Source organism: Aulostomus chinensis, chromosome 15 (genome assembly GCF_037954235.1).
Source record: "Aulostomus chinensis isolate RoL2024-O1b breed Wild chromosome 15, RoL_Achi_v1.0, whole genome shotgun sequence".
In the NCBI taxonomy this organism is placed as follows: domain Eukaryota; kingdom Metazoa; phylum Chordata; class Actinopteri; order Syngnathiformes; family Aulostomidae; genus Aulostomus; species Aulostomus chinensis.
In genome coordinates this window covers 12150460-12168441 of record NC_141334.1, presented here as the reverse complement: position 1 = coordinate 12168441, position 17982 = coordinate 12150460, and the positions used below count along the sequence as shown (strand labels likewise).

The 17982-nt window shown below is 40.9% G+C and overlaps 1 protein-coding gene across 4 annotated transcripts in view; it reads right to left on the bottom strand.

Moving 5' to 3' along the window:
* Positions 1-17982, bottom strand: part of cadm2a (cell adhesion molecule 2a) — a 224811-nt gene that overhangs the window by 48689 nt on the left and 158140 nt on the right. For 3 of the 4 annotated variants that reach the window (XM_086226028.1, XM_086226029.1, XM_086226031.1), the window contains exons 2-3: positions 16491-16517; positions 2774-2923 (exon numbers count right to left, since the gene is read on the bottom strand). In XM_086226028.1, the coding sequence (XP_086082154.1) occupies positions 2774-2923; positions 16491-16517 (177 nt within the window). The remainder of the gene's footprint in view (positions 1-2773; positions 2924-16490; positions 16518-17982) is intronic. The other variant, XM_086226030.1, reaches the window with a different exon arrangement.

Sequence of the window (17982 nt, the reverse complement as noted above, 5' to 3'; positions counted from 1 at the left end):
AAAACTTCTACATTTAACATCCAGATAAAATCTTAAAAAAAAAAGGTTTCAAAATATCTACTGAGTGATGATTCAACCACTGACTCTACAGAACAGAGATGTTGAATATTTCCTGTATGTTGGCAAAATAAACAAAAACTGACTGTAGGAGTGCAAACTATGCAAAAGGCTAAATCTGGGTTGTATTTTGTGTGCTTGCCCTAATCCTCGTCTTCGTCTTCCCAACAGGCAGCAAGGAACATTAATCTGAAACCTACTGCGCTCAAAGGCATTTGCAGCTGAGACATTGTTCCTTCCTCACACTGCCACCGGCACTTTGGAAACACTCACCATCTCAGTGCTCCCATCAGCATGTGCATCTGAAATGCCACATTCAGCAAGACAACTCCCAAAGCGTGCGCTTGCACACACACGCACAGGCGCGCACGCATACACACACGCGCACACACACACAATGCAAAACAGCAACGCAATCCAGGGTACTCAGTAGTAACCCTTTGCTTTTCAGATAATAAGAGAGTCCTTGGCTGCTTTTTCATTTCCAATCTCAGAGCTCTGCACTAGAAATGCCATGAAATAGACCCCCAAGCCCAACCCCCGGTGTGATATGGAATAACCTGCGGAGAACATCAACTGTTGAATTTGATGTTCAAGCTGCTATTTCAATGGGAGGACAAAAAAAAAAGGCCAGAAAGTGAACATGTGAATAGTTGAAAATTGAAAAGCTTTGCACATGCAAGCATCCACATACAAAACAAAAACCGACAAACACACACACACACACACACACACACACACACACACACACACATGCATATGTAAGGTGTGAGAATACAAATGGACAAGTCAGCCAGTGGGCAGAGGGATAATGGAAGAAGACTGTGTAAATCCCATATGTGCTTAATCCAGACACTTACAAGAGTGTGTGATTCATAGTCTATTACACTCCACTAATAGTGTTGAGAGACACACAGCGCACAATCATTTCAGTGGCATGAACCAACAAAATAACACCCATGAATCCTCTTTATGTAGACTTTTCCTGTCGAGGATGAGAATGGTCAGGAATAAGCTACAAGTTACTAAAACACTGGTGCTTTTGTGCTACACCCACATTTTGTGTGTGTGTATTTCTTAGTGTGTGTTTATGTGTATGCTTCACTGTCTGTGAGTGTAGATAACAAGGGTAAGCATACCTTGGAAGACATTTCCCTGTCGGACTGTGCAGCACTCAACTGTTATGAGTCAACTCTGTATATCAGAATATTCTCAGGCTTGTTTCCTCTTTGGAGAAGAGGTGCAAGTTTGATGAGGTGGTAAAAGTACTATACATTCACATATCTACTGCTCAGACAGGCAGGGACTGCAGTGTTAGTCTGTATTGAATATTGACCATTCACAGATTCCTGGTGTTTGCTCTCTTTGGTCCAGTAAACAGCACAGTGAGTAACTTTGGGCTGCCTCAGATGAAAGATGAATAAATGTGGTGACATCTGTGGTCTTGAATCCAAAATGGTGGTTAAAGGACCGCTCTTATCACGGTTTTGTGACGTGACCTGGAGCGGCAGTCTGACAGAAACTTAGAATGGTCATCTCATAATGTGACTGCGGCCACATCAACCTTCATCAACTGACCAATCAATAGAAATGCGGCATGAAATTAGGCACTGATCAGGACCAACACATAGGCAGGCTAACAGTAACTTTCTCTTTGCAATATTAGTATTGTAGTATATTATTGGAAGCTGGCTTTTTAAGCTTCTTCTGTGCACATGAACGCCAGTAATACAACTGCCATTAATTATATGCATCAGATTTATGAGGAGTAAAATCCTTCATGTGATGTGTTTTGAGTACTCAAATGGAAATTTCATACAATTTGAACAAATGGAGCCCCCCTGCCAGGATGTTTTCAATTAAACAAACCTTCATTATTGATGTTTAATGCTAAATAATTCTATTGCAGCTGTACTGAATATGTTTCATTGTAATTCCATGTCATGTTTTCTTCATTTTAATTTGTATTCCATCATGCTACTCTGAAACGTGCATCGCCAATGGCTGGTTCTGTGAATCTGATACCAATTCAATATACGAAAGACTATAATTCTGTATGGCACAGGGCTTCCAATATCAGCTCAACAGCAGTTTTCAAATCTTTGAATCATGCTGAAAAAGCATATTTTTTAAATCAATTCCTTAATATTGGAATATCATTATTTCAACTTGAGGTGCCAGGAAATACAAATCAATGACAGCAATCACCCAAACCTGACCCCAATCATACGGTTCAATTATCCAAACATACACAGTAAATATAAATACATATAAACAAACAGTGAAGTCCTCAAATTGTCCTCATTACCGCAGCTGATTTCCACCAATGATTATCCTTTTCTAGGTAAAAGAAGTAGAACTGTCAATATCTCTTCTCACTACAAAGGGTTCTCCTGAGCAGTGTGTGTGTGTGTGTGTGTGTGTGTGCGTGTGCATGAGTAATGATTGTGCTACAAAAAAATAAATGCCACTCCGGAAGGAAAGGTTTCAAATTCTGTTCAAGAAAAGGTTGAGTGTGTTTTTCGATGCATCCTGAAAATAAAGCCCAAACAGCAAAACACAATTTGTGAAAGATGATACAAAAATGCTCTGGAACCTTAAAAATGTCTCTGATTTGTACTTTTTTTTTTTTAACTGACAGAAATTGAATACATACAATTCTTCGCAAGACTTCATCTGTTGTTGGCAGTTGAAGCCAAACAGATTTCCAACTCACCTTTCTTGTCCCCAAAAAAGAGGGTCTGCTGTGCCGGATTTGACCACTGGAGGGAGGTGTTGTCATTATACTCCACACGGCAGGTTAGGTTTGCTGTTCCACCCTCCGTCACCGTGACATTCTGAACCAGAGGGTACTGACCGCTGATGCCTGAAACATGACACACACACAAAAGAGACATGAGTAGATGGGGATAAGTCACAAGGGAAACATATCTTTTTTTTCTTTTTTTTTTTGCTTGCTTGATTTATAACCCTGCTGATTAAATTCACTTAAAACATAGAAATTCAGTTTAAAATTAATCACATAAATATAAAACTTTATCAAGATTTTACATGGAAAGAAGATACTGAAAACATCTCAACTCTGCAGGCTGGAACAAGTCTTTGAGACAAACGATCATGCAGGATAGTCAGTCAATACTGTGCACTGGATACAAACATAGTGCATTGGGGGGGGGGGGGGTAGGCTGCAGCGCCATACCTGCAGCTGCAGCTACACGGGGAAATAAATTAAAAACTGTTCTCTGAGGACCCACGTGCATGTGTGTGCAATGCATGAATCCAATGGGGGAAAACTCAAGGAGAGCTCTGTAACTCCTCGCTAACTTCAGCACCATAGACAGCTCATAGCGTTTTAGTTGTCTGGACAGCTCAGTACATGCCTTTGCGTGCTCTTGTGTGTGTATGAGTGTGTGTGTATTCTTCTGGGTGTATCTACTGTATGTATGTGCGGGGGAGGCTGTGGGAGCAAGGAAGCAAGTAAATAATAATAACCATAAATCTATCCCTGTCCCCATCCCTGGAGGACAGGTTTAAAGACTGTGTGAATAAAGGCTTAGGTAAGGAAGATTATTCATCCCCAGCTAACTCTCTCATCTTAAACCACCACACCCCCAAGAAAGGATCATAAAAAAGTGAAAAAATAGGGAAAAAAAGAAAGACATTTATTATTTAGACGTTTGAGTTTTTTTTTTTTTAATGCAGGAACCCACCACGACCACCATTTTCATCACATTCTCTCTGGTATCCCTCCATCTAAATGCTGCTAATGTATTAAATCACGATCACTGTTGAAATATCAGCAGGCTTTGTTTCCTTACATCAATTCATGATTGCACGAGTAAGATAAACACACCTTCAAATAGAGCTTGTCTGCTGGGTCAAAAGGTGAAACAAAGTCAGTGACTGACAGAGCTGCTGTGAAGGGATGAGGAGGAGGAGGTGAAGAAGGAGAGGAGACACGCCATAGTGCAGAGGTAAGCCAAGGAGCACGGGTCATTTCCAGTGTTGATTAAGGCCTCCCGAGGTTAATCATGCATGTGAGAGATAGAGAGGGAAGAGGAGGGCAACAGAGGAAAATGGATCTGAGCTATGGGAGGCTTGAAATATGTTTTATTCATGAAAGTTTTGCATGAGGCATGATCTGCCAACGATTTACCCTTCTCCTGCGCCTGCCCTCACTCCCTTTATTACTTCCTCTCTTTAAATCACTTACTTTTCCTCATTTTTCCCACTCACACAGTTGGGTGACATGCAGCCCGGTGTGATACATTTTATTTCCTTTGTGTTGGCTGCAGACGGAAGTTTAATAGTCACCCACCAGAGTGAATGGTAGCGCTGATTGTTATTAATTTCTTTTAGTAAGGCTCTGCACACTATGAATGAAAGAGTATAAGTTGTGTTATTGAAAAAAAAAAAAGGAACTGAGGATTGAAATTCCACGTCGGTTTATTTTACTCAGGACAATACAATTTTTCAGTTCGTTCACCAAATTTGCTTTTGACAAACGACAAAACATGAAGTTTAAAGGACTTCATGTTAACGGCACCTAAAACAGAAGATCCCTTGAAACATGAGGACAGGATGTTAGAAATATAACTCCATACCTGAAATTTAAAAAAAAAAAGAAAAAAAAGAAAAAAGAAATTGACACATTTTTTAAAAGTTTTTTTTTTTGCAATAAATAAGACTGATTTTGAAAAAATTCATTGCTGCCACTAGTTGCGTTTTCTTTTAATCGTCAAGCAAATTTAACCAAACTAAACTGGTTTTCGAAGAAATGCAGTTTTCGTCAAAAGATGGCGGTGTGGGCGACACTAGGCACGGCTGCAGTAATGAGGAGAAGAAGACAAAGAGGTCAGTGGCACACCTACAGCCAGAAAAAACAATGGTGAGAGGCTTTTCTCTTATTTGGATGAGATGTATTTGTTATTTGGTGCCAATTTAGTATCGGCCAAGCTGCACGTGAGGAGAAAGTTTTGAAATATTAATTAATATTATCATGGAAACAGCAAGTTGGTCATTTGAATTTAAGTTTCACTACATCAGAGCTGATTTGATAAAAAAGGGGGGTCATCTCCCATTCACAGCATCCCAAGGGAGCGTAAAAAAAAATGTTTGTTTTTGCAAAATGAAGGACTATTTTGGATTTTTACTTTTCCATCTAATATTTCAAAATGTGTTGATGGACAACATGACTGCTGTAGAGATTTTCCACTCACAGGTGTGAGAGACGCTGCATGTCTGTCCTCCAGATTTACTTCATCTTCAGGACAGACGGACAAAGTGAGGACCATCATTAGCATCTGACAAAGTTTTTGACTTTCTGCTCTCCTCTCCTGGTACTGGTGTCTTCATGAAGTTACAATAATCCCGGGATCCCCCTGCCTAAGCCCTGCATCAGTGTCTCATTGCTACACGTCCAGTGGGACTGAAAGGGCCAAAGGGGCCACAATGATGGTTATATTAGAACATTGCAGTTCTCTGTGCGCCTAATTGGCCGGTGGAGTAGGTTCTTCCATTCTCCCTTCTGGCCACCCAGACCTGATTTAAATGCATCTCCTGAGGGAAGAAGGCAGCTGCTCTCCCCTGATTTCCATGTCTAAATTTAGGTCCTTCCCTCACTTCAACTCAACTCTTTCTCCTACTTTCAGTTTCTTTTCCAGTTCACATCCATTCCGCTCAATTCCCTGCTCTCTCCATCCCCCTCTCTCTCTCTCTTTCTCTATCTGTCGCATTTTCTCTTCTCGTTGATCCCTGAAGGGTGGCATTTCCACTTTCTTTGTCTCTCATTTTCATATCCTCTCCGTCTACCGCTCCTCCACAGTCTCGTAAATTTATCTTGATCCTTCCTTCTTTCTCTATTGTGTTCCCTCTGGTGGGGAGGGTGGCGGGGGTCACTTTAATTGCACCTCCACTTTGACTGACATGTCAAGGTCAAAGCAGGTCAACAACCTCTTCACCTGCGTGACTTTTAAGTGATGATGACATAAAAAATATATACTTTTCTTCATATGGCTTGAAGTGGATAGTGGTTTTCTATCTATGTAAGCAGGGTGCAGGTGTGTCCGTACGCGAGCAGCGTCACGGTCTGACCAGGGCCTTGGATCTCGATTTATCCCTGGTCCCAGTTTATATCCTGCGTAGCGACTAAAGATCTTGAAGTAATCCATCAACATCCACGTATTGAATTTTTCATTTTGCCAAACTGTTGCAGCTAAGGCTTCAATACAAGAGTATAGAACTAATAGTGCAAATTGTCGAGTAGCACTTTTCAAACCTCCTATTAGACCAATGTCCATTTATTGGAATTCAGGCAGTGCTAATATATGCATCCACTGCATGGACCGATGGTGTTTCAACCAAATTTCTCAAGTACAAATTGTAAAACTGACATGATCAGAGGGCTTTCCTCTTATGCCGGTACCTCATTATTCAAGACCAACCAATCCAGTTGAATATATAACCTGAAATCATGATTTGTCTCAAGGGCTTCACAATCTCTGTCCTTAGAACCCAAGGTATGACCCCCCCACCCCCACCCCCACCCCCACCTATGTAGATGTGTACCGTCTTTCCATTCCAATTGAAATAAAACTATTTAGCTCCTTTAGAGGCCTGTTCTGTTTCTGAACGAGATACGAATGCGGTAATGCTGACTAAAGATTTCAAGAAACCTTGAACTTTAACTGTCTTGTGAATCTTAACTGCCTTCAGATAGAACAGTATGTGGTGTAAGAATTGCCGGTGTGTATTTAGGTTCATATGACAGTAAAAGATTTTTAGTAGCCAGTTCTTTCAGTATTTCACACCTTATTTACTGTAAAACAAAACCAGAATCTATCTCTTTTGATGACATTTTCTAAACATTAACTCCACATTAGTGCTGTTATCTTGCGTTATTTGTCTTTAAAGTCTCATTCCTTTGCACCTGACAGGACTGTTAAGTACAGACCCAAACATTTGTCCTATTGTGGGACGGACAAGATCAAAGATTGCTGACTTCTATGTCTGGGTTGCCCTCCCACCCCTCATGACATTCAATATTTCTCAAAATATTGGTGATTCTTTCTGAAAATATGCCTCAGCACCCAGTCGAGCAATTCACGGGATACATTCAGACACAGGGTGCCTGTTGCCAAAGCAAACTACTGGACAAATAATACTAATAAGAGTATCCCGAATGCGTCCTGTCTGCTCTCCGGCATGACCTTTCAAGCAAGAGCAGCTGAGTCTACTAACCTTTCTTATTTAGGCATTCAAGAAGCAGAAAAAAAAGAAAGAAATGCAGGCGGACAGACAGACAGCCTGGAGCTGCTGACCTTTATGTCAGGACCGAATCTCAACTGAGCTGTAGAACTACCATGTATGGCTGGAATACGGCATTAAAAAATGGACAAAGGCAAAGTAGTGCACCGTTAAGTGAATAACCCAGTCAGACATTCAAAAGTAAAAGAATAATTAACCTTTACATGCATCTACATCTTGTCACTGCCTCAAATCTCTTGATTATGATAAAGAAGTCATTTCTAAGATCTGGAAACGCAGGGATGAAGCAACAGTGTGATGTCATCAATACTCCTTTACTACACAGGAAAAATGTGTACAAGTACAAAGATTAACTACAGGAGGTGCAGCGGGTGGACAATGGGATGCAGAACTCTGAGAGTGGTCAATTTTGGGTGCATCTATCTGGTGCAGACACATGTCATTGAGACTGGCTTTGTGTCCTCGTGCTCTGCATGAGCTCCTGTACCTGCAGCATCTAATCACCGATGAAGGGCGCTGCACCCACAGCGCACGCAGGAAATGTCTCCAGCATGCCTAGTGGATGTCACACACTCCAGGTGCACCTCTGACAGTGTTGCAATCACTCAACAGTGAGAGTAAGAATTCATCCATGCATCCTTGTTTGTGTGCCTGAGCAAAAGAATTTATCCCAATCCTTCTGACTAGTTCAGAATGTTATCAAATGTTTTAAAAAAACTTTTGGAAGGAATGAATGTGTGATAACTTGCAGGCAGGGATATGTTATGACTCTGGTACATCGGGATAAATCTTGTAACTTTCTGGAACAGAACCGGTTCATCCCACTGCGACTCATTTTCACTCCTCAACCCCACGTCTCAGGATTATATCTTGTGTCTTTTTCCACCTGGACAACCTCGACTGGGAGGCATCTCAGCACATGTTGCAGCTCAAATCAGCATTTCATCCTGCATTCACTCTGAAATTAAATAGCACTTTTCCCTGGACCAAAGGTCATTGCTAGTTGTGACAAAGTAACACATCTGTCTTATTAGTACAGGAAATCAAAAGTTATTAAGTTAGAAAGGCAGCCAGACCCTCGGGTTACAATCTTCTGTACTGAAAGAATAAAAATCCTGATGGGAATCAGGGATATCAAGAGTCATGCTCTGAAAAGTCATGTTTACTATGTAAGGAGGAGGAGCTGGATGTGAATTGCATAAAAAATCGAGGATATATGTCGCATACGGACATATCTGAGATATGTATCCATTTGCCTCAACATATGTAGATACGTAGGTTCCCACTTCCTATCTGCTGATAGTGATAAGAACTGAATGCAACTGTGAGTTCAGGGTGGAGTTCTCCTTGTCTATCAGCGCTGGTGTACAACCACCTCAAGTCATTTTTGATCTGAAGATATGAAAATTAATTATCCTGCACCTGAGAGGCTGGCTATACGGTGCCGCTGTTGTCATTTACTTGCAGTAATTAGACTCGGCAGCCGTTGATGTTGCCATCACAAACTTGATGTCCAACTCAGCCCCTGGAGTCAGAGCAAAAAGAATAGCAGCTACCTCTCTCCACGCTGCGTTCAGGGCACGTGCAGCAGCAGAGAGAGAGAGAGAGAGAGAGAGAGAGAGAGAGAGAGAGAGAGAGAGAGAGAGAGGAGAAACAGAAGCTGTCAGATGGATTTGTAAGGCCAGAACAATGAGTGGTGTAAAGCAATGGGGGTGCAAGACACTTTTGTTTCATTTTTTAAGATTGGGAATTTTTTTTTAAAGGTTGGTTCCACTGGTCACAACCAAAATATCAGCCCTAGAAGCTTAGTGTGTGTGTGTGTGTGTGTGTGTGTGTGTGTGTGTGTGTTTGCGTGCATGTGCGGACATCTTGTGTTGTTGTAGAAGGAAAATTTGCAAGGCATTCCCAGACTTAGAGAGTTTACAATGAATGTGCATTTTGACATGCTACATTTGGAAAAAGGAGACAGAAGACGGTATTCACATCCAACTTGGATTACGTAACGCAAAAATTTGACTGAAAGGGGATGAAATGGATTAGACAGCTCCCCCACGACCCTTAACAGGATAACTGGTAGAAAATGGATGGATGGATGGATGGTGTTGAAATGGTGATACAACTATAAAATGTATACTTTTTGTTCTTATCGAACAGATAATGTGTTATCAGTAGCTATATATTGCTCTCTACTACGCGGTTTTTCCTCACCAAACCCAAACACTTCATTAATTTCATCTCAAAAATGATATTGTATTTATTAACAAAGGTTTGTCTGCATCAAAATACTGATTTCTTTGTCCTCCCATTCAAAGATTACACAACAACAAAAAGACATCCGAATGTCAGACTAAAATCTCGGTGAGCTCCTCTTGAAGTTTGAATTCACCCAAGGCAGCTGTTCCAGATCCATCTAAATGTTTATTGCACGTCTTCTTGTTTTAAATGGCATGCAGACACATAGTTGGAATAATGAATAACAATTTTCTTCACTCATTCCATCCATCCATCCATCCATCCATTGTCTTCTGCTCATTCCTGTTAAGGGTCATGGGGGCTGGAGTCTATACTAGCGGCTACGGGTGAGAGGCAGGGTTCACCCTGGACAGATCACCAGTCCATCACAGGACCAACACATAGAGACAGACAACCATTCACACTCACAGTCACACCTACAGTCAATTTAGAGTATCAATCAGCCTCGTCCTCTCTTGATGTCTTTGGACTGTGGGAGGAAGCTGGAGTACCAGAGAGAACCCACACAGGAACAGGGAGAACATGCAGACTCCACACAGAAAGATCCTGTGATGGAACCGGGACTCAAACCCAGAACCTTCTTGCTGTGAGGCGACCACTGCACCACCGTGCCGCCCTCACTCATTACATTTCATCTAAAAGCAAATAAAAAAAACAGTTACAGATATAATTTTACACGAGCTTTCAGCCACACAATTTTAAATCATGTCTTAACACTTTTGACTTGATTCCATGTTAACCTGCTGCCTTCCCATCACATCCATCTTATCATCCTTTATGTCCTGCCTCCCACCCAATGTCAGCTGAGATAGGCTCCACCCCCCATGTGACCCTTAACGGATAAGTGGTGTAGAAAATGGATGTTTTTACATTTACTTTTTAAAATATTTTTCAAGAGCACTGAATTTGTGCTTGTCTTAATATTACTGGATAAGACTGTGACCTTGAATTATATCTCTATGCTTTTGATCGCAATAGTTTTTTTTTAATCTTTTTTTTTATTTCAGTTGCACCCCCCCCCATGTATCCCCCATCAGATTCAAGCTGAACAAATAGATTTAAATGTCATGTAGACTTTCGCCTCCGCAGTCACATCCCCCCACTTTATCATCCATTATGAAGACGGAAAGCTGATAAATGATGCATTAATGGACAAGACTGAACAAAACTTTTTTTTTGAATGTGAATGTGCATCACACACACACACACACACACACACACACACACACACACACACACACACACACACTTATATCTCTATGTCCTCCTCTTTTGAGGATGACTGATAAAGAATACCTTAATCTACCTGTTTGTAGTTCATACTCTCAACAATTGCTCCTGAGCATCAACATTTCCATTATATCGCTTTATAATTTCATGCTTGTTTAAAAATATCCACATTTTTTTTTAAATCTGGTGTTTAACTGCTACATTTACCTACAGTGTGCAGTTAAAAAATAGTGAACAAATATGAAAGAAACTGAATATTTAACTTTGACTTGAGAATTAGAGTTTAGACTTGTTTTTCACTCAGTGTAAACCTTGGTTTATCCCTTTGAACCAATTTGGTGCTAAAACATTTATATAAAAAAGCTTTTTAAACAACCTAAAATGTGATTTTTTTTTTGAAAAACTTGATGGAATTGTCGATACCCACTAAAACATTTGTTTCTAAGGTTTTGTGGAAGATACAATCGCGACATAAAAACCAAAACAAAGCTTGACGTTGGGCTTCAAATGACTTGCTTTGGGCCTTGATATATATATACACGTGTATATATAAATAACTAAGTTGTGTCAGCTCTTTGTAGAAAAAACCATATGCTGCATCAGATACAAGGTCCGATTTCTCTGTTATGAGATGAGATTGATACACACTTAAGTTGTTAAAAAGAAGTGACAAAACCTGCTGGGAGAATCCCCCCAATGATAGCACCTCTTTCTATTTACGACAAATGATTATAACAATGATAATAATAATAATGCTAACAGTTCTAAAAATGACACAGCAGTTCCTCCTTTTGTAGCTTAACAAAAACTGCAAGAGCTGAATGCTGTTGTTCAGCAGCCACACAAATCATCTCAATACAAAGAAACAAATACTATAATTTCAATTGGGAGGCCAGACACACTTCCAGACACCGATATCCTTTTGCCCAGTATTCATGCCCTTGATTCAGCCACATTAATTCAAAGGGCATAGATATAAACCTCTGCCCATTCTCAGTGTGTAAGCTGCTTGAGATCAAGCACACTCTGTCCAGAGTGGCAGGAATCTCACTATCCTCTCTGAGCCAAGGGCAGACATCTCATGGTTTTATGACAGAGGTAAACCTGGCCTCCGTAAACACTTCCAGTTGGCAGAAGTGTGCACAAGAAGAAGCTGAGAGCAAAGGCAAAAAGGTAAAAAGTTCATATTCGGAATCAAGAAAATGACTGAGGCAAGAATGAAAACAAAACAACAATACACACTTCACACGGCCAGAGGAGTGCTGGTTCTCACAGTGGTGTTTCTCTGAAATGTTAAGCAGAACACAGGAATTTAAATGGCACCGGCCGGATTTATGGATGCATAGGTGCACTTCCTTTTATAATTGTGTTTGCCTCATGGTAAGGAGGCCCTTGTGTGGATGTCCTGAAATAGTGTGTGTGCATGTGTGTGTGCGTGTGTGTGTGTGTGTGTGTGTGTGTGTGTCACCAATGAAAAGTGACAGATGTAGCAAAATCCCTGTGTTTTTGTTTTACTTTCAGGACAAAAAGGATGCAAAAGGCAATGATGTACAGTACAGCATGATCCAAATATTACACTCTATTCGTCTTAAAATAAGGCCAAAGCACTATTAGCAGTCATCCACACGATTGCTGTTTTAATAGGTTTTGTAAATTAAATGTCATAAAAGCATAAGGTCAAGGAAATCAGGTTTATTGGTACTATTGAAAATCTCCAATTTTCTAAAACTGACGTAGAGGAGAAATGACTTCTTCTTCTTATTTTTATCACTGAAAGCAATTTATTTCTTATGCTTTCACACGGGGTGAGAGCAGGCAAGGGTGGCATTCATGAGGGAAATCAGACTAATCACTGCTGCCACCAAAAACTCCCAAATTCCCCAAATCAACATGACACAGTGTGATTTTTAATGTGTGGTGATGTGTTGACAGATACTGTTCATTTAGCAGGGATTGGGGGGGGGGGGGGGGGGGCACGGCATGCCCCAGGGGGGATCTGCAGGATTCAGTGTGCAGAGAGAGAGAGACTTTTAAAAGGAGCTCTTATCATTTTGCTGCTGTGACAGACTTATTTTGCAGCCATGCTTCTTCTTCTTCTTCTTCTTTTTTTTAAGGGCCAACAGTTGAAGGGTTGACGCTGAAGATCTCGGCTGAAAGCTGAGATCAGACTAGTGGAACCCAGCGTAAGTACATTTGAGTACATAATTTGAGCTAAACCTCATAGCTCATGTGACAACTATAAGGGATAAAAGCGTGAGTTCTGTTTTTTTAATGGCAGGCTTTTCCTTCTTTAAAAGAAGAACAAAAATGCTTTTACGCTCCAGAAATGGCAAGAAAAAAATATATATCGATTTTTCCTTATATCCCTATGATATAATGATGTGATATGATGCCTCATAACAACAAGAGAGAAAGGAGAACATTTTGTCATTTTGCACATGAGAACCTTTGATCGGTTCATATTTTGCAGCGAGAACTTGTGTACTTTTACTCAATATTAAAGGATACTGACTGATATATCCAGAGCTGAACTTCTTTCTCCCATAGAGTAATTTAAGATGTTGTATTAAAGACCTGCTCCAACTGACCACCTGCTTCTTGGAGACTGGAGGACTGATCTAATAGCAGCTCTCTTCAAGGATAATGCTTAACAGTTGGCTTTTGACAATTCTGTCAAAGAAATCAGTGGGGACTTGATCCCTCAGTCCACATACAAACCTTCACCCCAGGAGTGGGATATATGAGACACCAGTGAAAGTTCCTTCGTGAAGTTGGTGAGTTAGAAGCAGGAAACATAGCCAGAACCCTCTTCTAGCACCCACATAATATTTGGTAAGTTATATCAATATGCCAGAATTCAAAAGAAAGAACAGACACACAAAAACATAGTGATTCATCCACAAACATCCTTCTTTTCTGACTTAATGTTGCTTCTTTTTTCCCCCCAATGACAGCAATTTAAGTACTTTTAAGAAGAGTGAATATGGCAGAAATGGCAGGATATGTTCATGCTGGCTGACGAGGAAAAACACAGTGCATCACGGGTTGCTGCACTTGGGGGCTGCGTAGCCCCCAAGTGATGCCGACTGCTGAGCACACCAACACTTTAGTCAGAGCTGGACCGTGGAGTGATGGAGGAACATGGCTTGGTCCAAAGTATTCTCGTTGAACATTTGCACGATATTTTATGAAAACGTTTTTTTTGCGTGTGTATTTCTGTAACTGTGCAGAAACATGAGCGATCGGTGCACCTGTGCAAGCCCTGCGGCAAGCACATGGAGATGCAATTTTTTAAGATAGTTTGGACAGCACTCTGGATAGGGGCAGGTTGGGTTTAGGCAGCAAAACCAAACAAAAAATCTGTCTGCCTTATTATATAAAAAGTTTGAGGAACATGAGCGATCGGTGCACCTGTGCAAGCCCTGCGGCAAGCACATGGAGATGCAATTTTTTAAGATAGTTTGGACAGCACTCTGGATAGGGGCTGGTTGGGTTTAGGCAGCAAAACCAAACAAAAAACCTGTCCGCCTTATTATATAAAAAGTTTGAGGAACATGAGTTCAAGGCACTGACTTGGCCTCCACGTTACCTTGATGTTAATCTGACTCAGAATCTGGGTCGGAGCTGTTTTGACAGAGTCTACATGACTATATTAAAGGTGTTTTAATGCTGTGGCTGGCTGGTGTGTGAAAAAGGCCCTTAATTAGTCCCTCGCTCCATCAGTCACACACGTATCTCACACACTTTACCTGCTGACTGGTCAGCATTCATCTTATCTCTCTCTTATGTTTTGCTACCAATCGGCTCATTATAAGGGCAGGAGGGGCAGGAGGGAGACGTGTGCTTGACTCTTGATTTACACAGCCTCTGTTCCTCTATTAAGAGAGCAATAGATTTCCTATACTGTCACAGTTTAGATGGAACAGGATGATAGCCAGGTTATGGGGACCTTTGAAGAAAGGAGGCGGTCAACGGTGAATGAGCTCTCACAGTTGGATTCAAATAACTGGATGTTGGTCGAGAAAGGCATGTTAGGCATGAAAATGAGGAAATGGCGATGATGATGATGATGATGATGAGAGCAGGAGGAAGAGGAAATGGTGGAGAATACTGCGAGGAAACTTTCGAAAAGGATGAAACCAGCTCGAAGCACTTGGGAGTTGTGTAATGATTGGTTGAGAGCTGGAAAGCAACAGTTTTATCTGAACAGACCATTACTGTTATCAAACAGAAGGGACACTCGCCATCCTATTACTTTAATATCTCAATGGTGGACGTAATTTACTCAAATAGAGCTCCCTTGGGAAAGATAGAAAGATAGAACACAAACACATACAAAGAGATGCGCGCGCACACACACACACACACACACACACACACACACACACACACACACACACTGGTAAGAGAATGGTTATCAGTCACAAACAATGAGAGGAGGGGTTTTTTCCCCCCAGATTTTTGGCTGCACAGGATGAGCAGAGAGGTTAAAGATTGTCCGAATCAGAATAAGCTTTACTGGCTGAGTATAAATACGCACGAGGGTATTTGACTGTAGTTTTTCCATCTCTCTCAAGGTACTAATACAGGCTGAGGCTGGTTGACAACAGCAAAGAAACACTGAAACGACAGCTACAGAAATAGTAAGAAAAAAAGGGACAAGAGGACAACAGAGTGAAAGTGGAGAGTCAAAGAGAGACTAAATTTTAATCCCAGATATTATTTATCCACAACTGAAGAAGGTGGACATCATTGCAATTGTGCAGATTGTAAAATGTATTAAGAAATATTACATTTTTAACAATTAAATATCGAATCAATAACATTAGAGTTTTGTGGGTATTCAGTGTTTCAAACAGGCCAAATCTTTATTTTTGCCTTGCTTATATTATTTCATTTCACTCTATATTCCGTTTTCATCATGTCTGGAAGAGAAAAGAACTAAACTATTTGTAAATTTTGCCTGCGATGCACTGATTTGCAAACATTTTAGTCACATTTTTGGGTCTGACGATCATCTGGTTTATACGGATCTACCTTAATTTTCAAGCTCGAATTTCTGTAAAAAAAAAAATAAAGAAGCGGCATATTTGCATTTTACTGTAGCATTCCACAAGAAACGGAGAAAAAAAGCTGCTTTTTGGCCAAATATTCCATAATATAACTTGATTTGTGGGGCAGATTGCTCACTTTTCCCCTGCTCTGACTCGATTCAACACCCCCCCCCATTCTATAAACATTAGGTAGATACTTAACAGAAGGAGATTATATTTGTGCTTATCCATATTCTTAGTGTTGAGAGGCAATATTTACTGAAGCACATAGCTGAATGAAATCAGGTTATCTCCTCTCAAATAAACACACGTCGTCTCTACTCTCCTGACTCCCTGTGATGTATAATCCCTTCTTCTCTGCCATCTTGCAGACACAAGTATGTGACGGAGAAAGATTTGGATCATTGTGATTTTACTGTCACCTCTCCAGTGCTTGGCAATAAGCTCAGGACAATGTGACATTATGAAAAAAAAAAAAAAAAAAGATTCAGCCGTGTGTCCGATGACCTCAGACAATCCCTCTCATTGTTTATGCGCTCAAATCATTAGAAAATATAACTAAAAATGACTAATCAATGTCCTGGTCCTTGAAGGGACTTTTTACAGCAGGCAAAAACAGCCGCCACTCACCTCGAACTTTCCCTTTAGAAGCCATCACTGGTGTCCCAGAGTAGACAAGAGGAGATGAACAAGAGAGGAAGACGGCCAGAAAAACAGAGAGGGGAAAAAGGAGGGGAAGAAAAAAAAAGACAGAAGACAGTAAGTGATTAGATAACTGTAGGAAGAACAGCGTGTCTATCTGTCGCTTTTATGCAGAAACAACATAGTCTTTATCTTGGATGTCAATCAGGAGTGCTGCGGTGGAGAACTGACACGCCACGATTGTTCAGTCCTGAAAGAAGAGTGTCCTGATTTAGCTCATCAGCAAATTGAGACCTTACAGTGTAGCACCTTTTAATTAGTCACGTCACATTATCTGGATCATGTAAGGAAGCTAGTTGCTTTCTAATGAGCTTGCAAGACCCAGAAGGATATGGACATATTGTAGATATCAGGTTGTCGATTAGTCAATGTCGTGCTTTATTTGATGTAAACACTTACGGTGATGTTTAACTGATGCCGAAATGGTGTTTGGTTTATGAAAATTAAGAATTTGTCTGTGCTGATGGTTGACTTGTACAACCAGGTTTTGCAAATGAGATGCATACAGTTGATCTAAATAATCACACAGCAGCCCTGATCTGGATGTATATGCAAGAGCAACAGAACAACCTTGATGCCCGTGCTGTTGCCAGTTGCTGCACTATGGATCAAGAGAAGACTCACACATATTCACAAATAATTTGAAAAAGAAAACTATTTCGAAAGCATTTTATTAAAAACAAAATTGCTGCACCATCTCCTTGTCTCAGAGAGACAAGCGAGTGTGTGCGCGCTCCGCACTGGACGACAGTCTTGCATGCAAACACTGGTGAGGAATCATAATAGATTGTGACTGACAGCACTGTCATCAGTTAGCAGGAACCCAGACGGGACTGGCGTCCAACACTGAACACGCCCTGATATGAGATGCTTGGATGATCAGCTGGGTGGGACCCATATAGACCCTTATATCCACGTATGACCCCCCCCCCCCAAAAAAAAAGAAAGAAACAAAAGAAAGCACAACATTGAGGACCAAACTGACAACACAAGCACTGCCTGACACATCCTGCCGGCAAAAACACAAAGGAGAGCGACATAAACAACATAGATTGTCTATTAACGTGTGTGTGGCTGTGTATTTGCGTGTGTATCCCGAGGGAATGACTCTTATGCTTCACACACACTGCTTTGCCAAATTGATGGATCTATTGGAATGCCTCCAGTGAGCCTGAAAACCTCTAAGAGACAGCGCCTGAAAAAAGAGCGAGAGAGGAAGAACAAAGAGAATCTAACTGCAGGTGCAGAATCTGCAGGGTATAAAAATACAACTGTGCTTTCTTTACAGATTTATAAATCACTCCCCTTGTGCACAACATGCATAATCTCCCATAATATCTGATAGCACAAATTGCAAAGAGGTTAAATGGATCATCAGAGAGAAAAAGCGGATTACTTTCAACTCTCATGAATGTCCGGT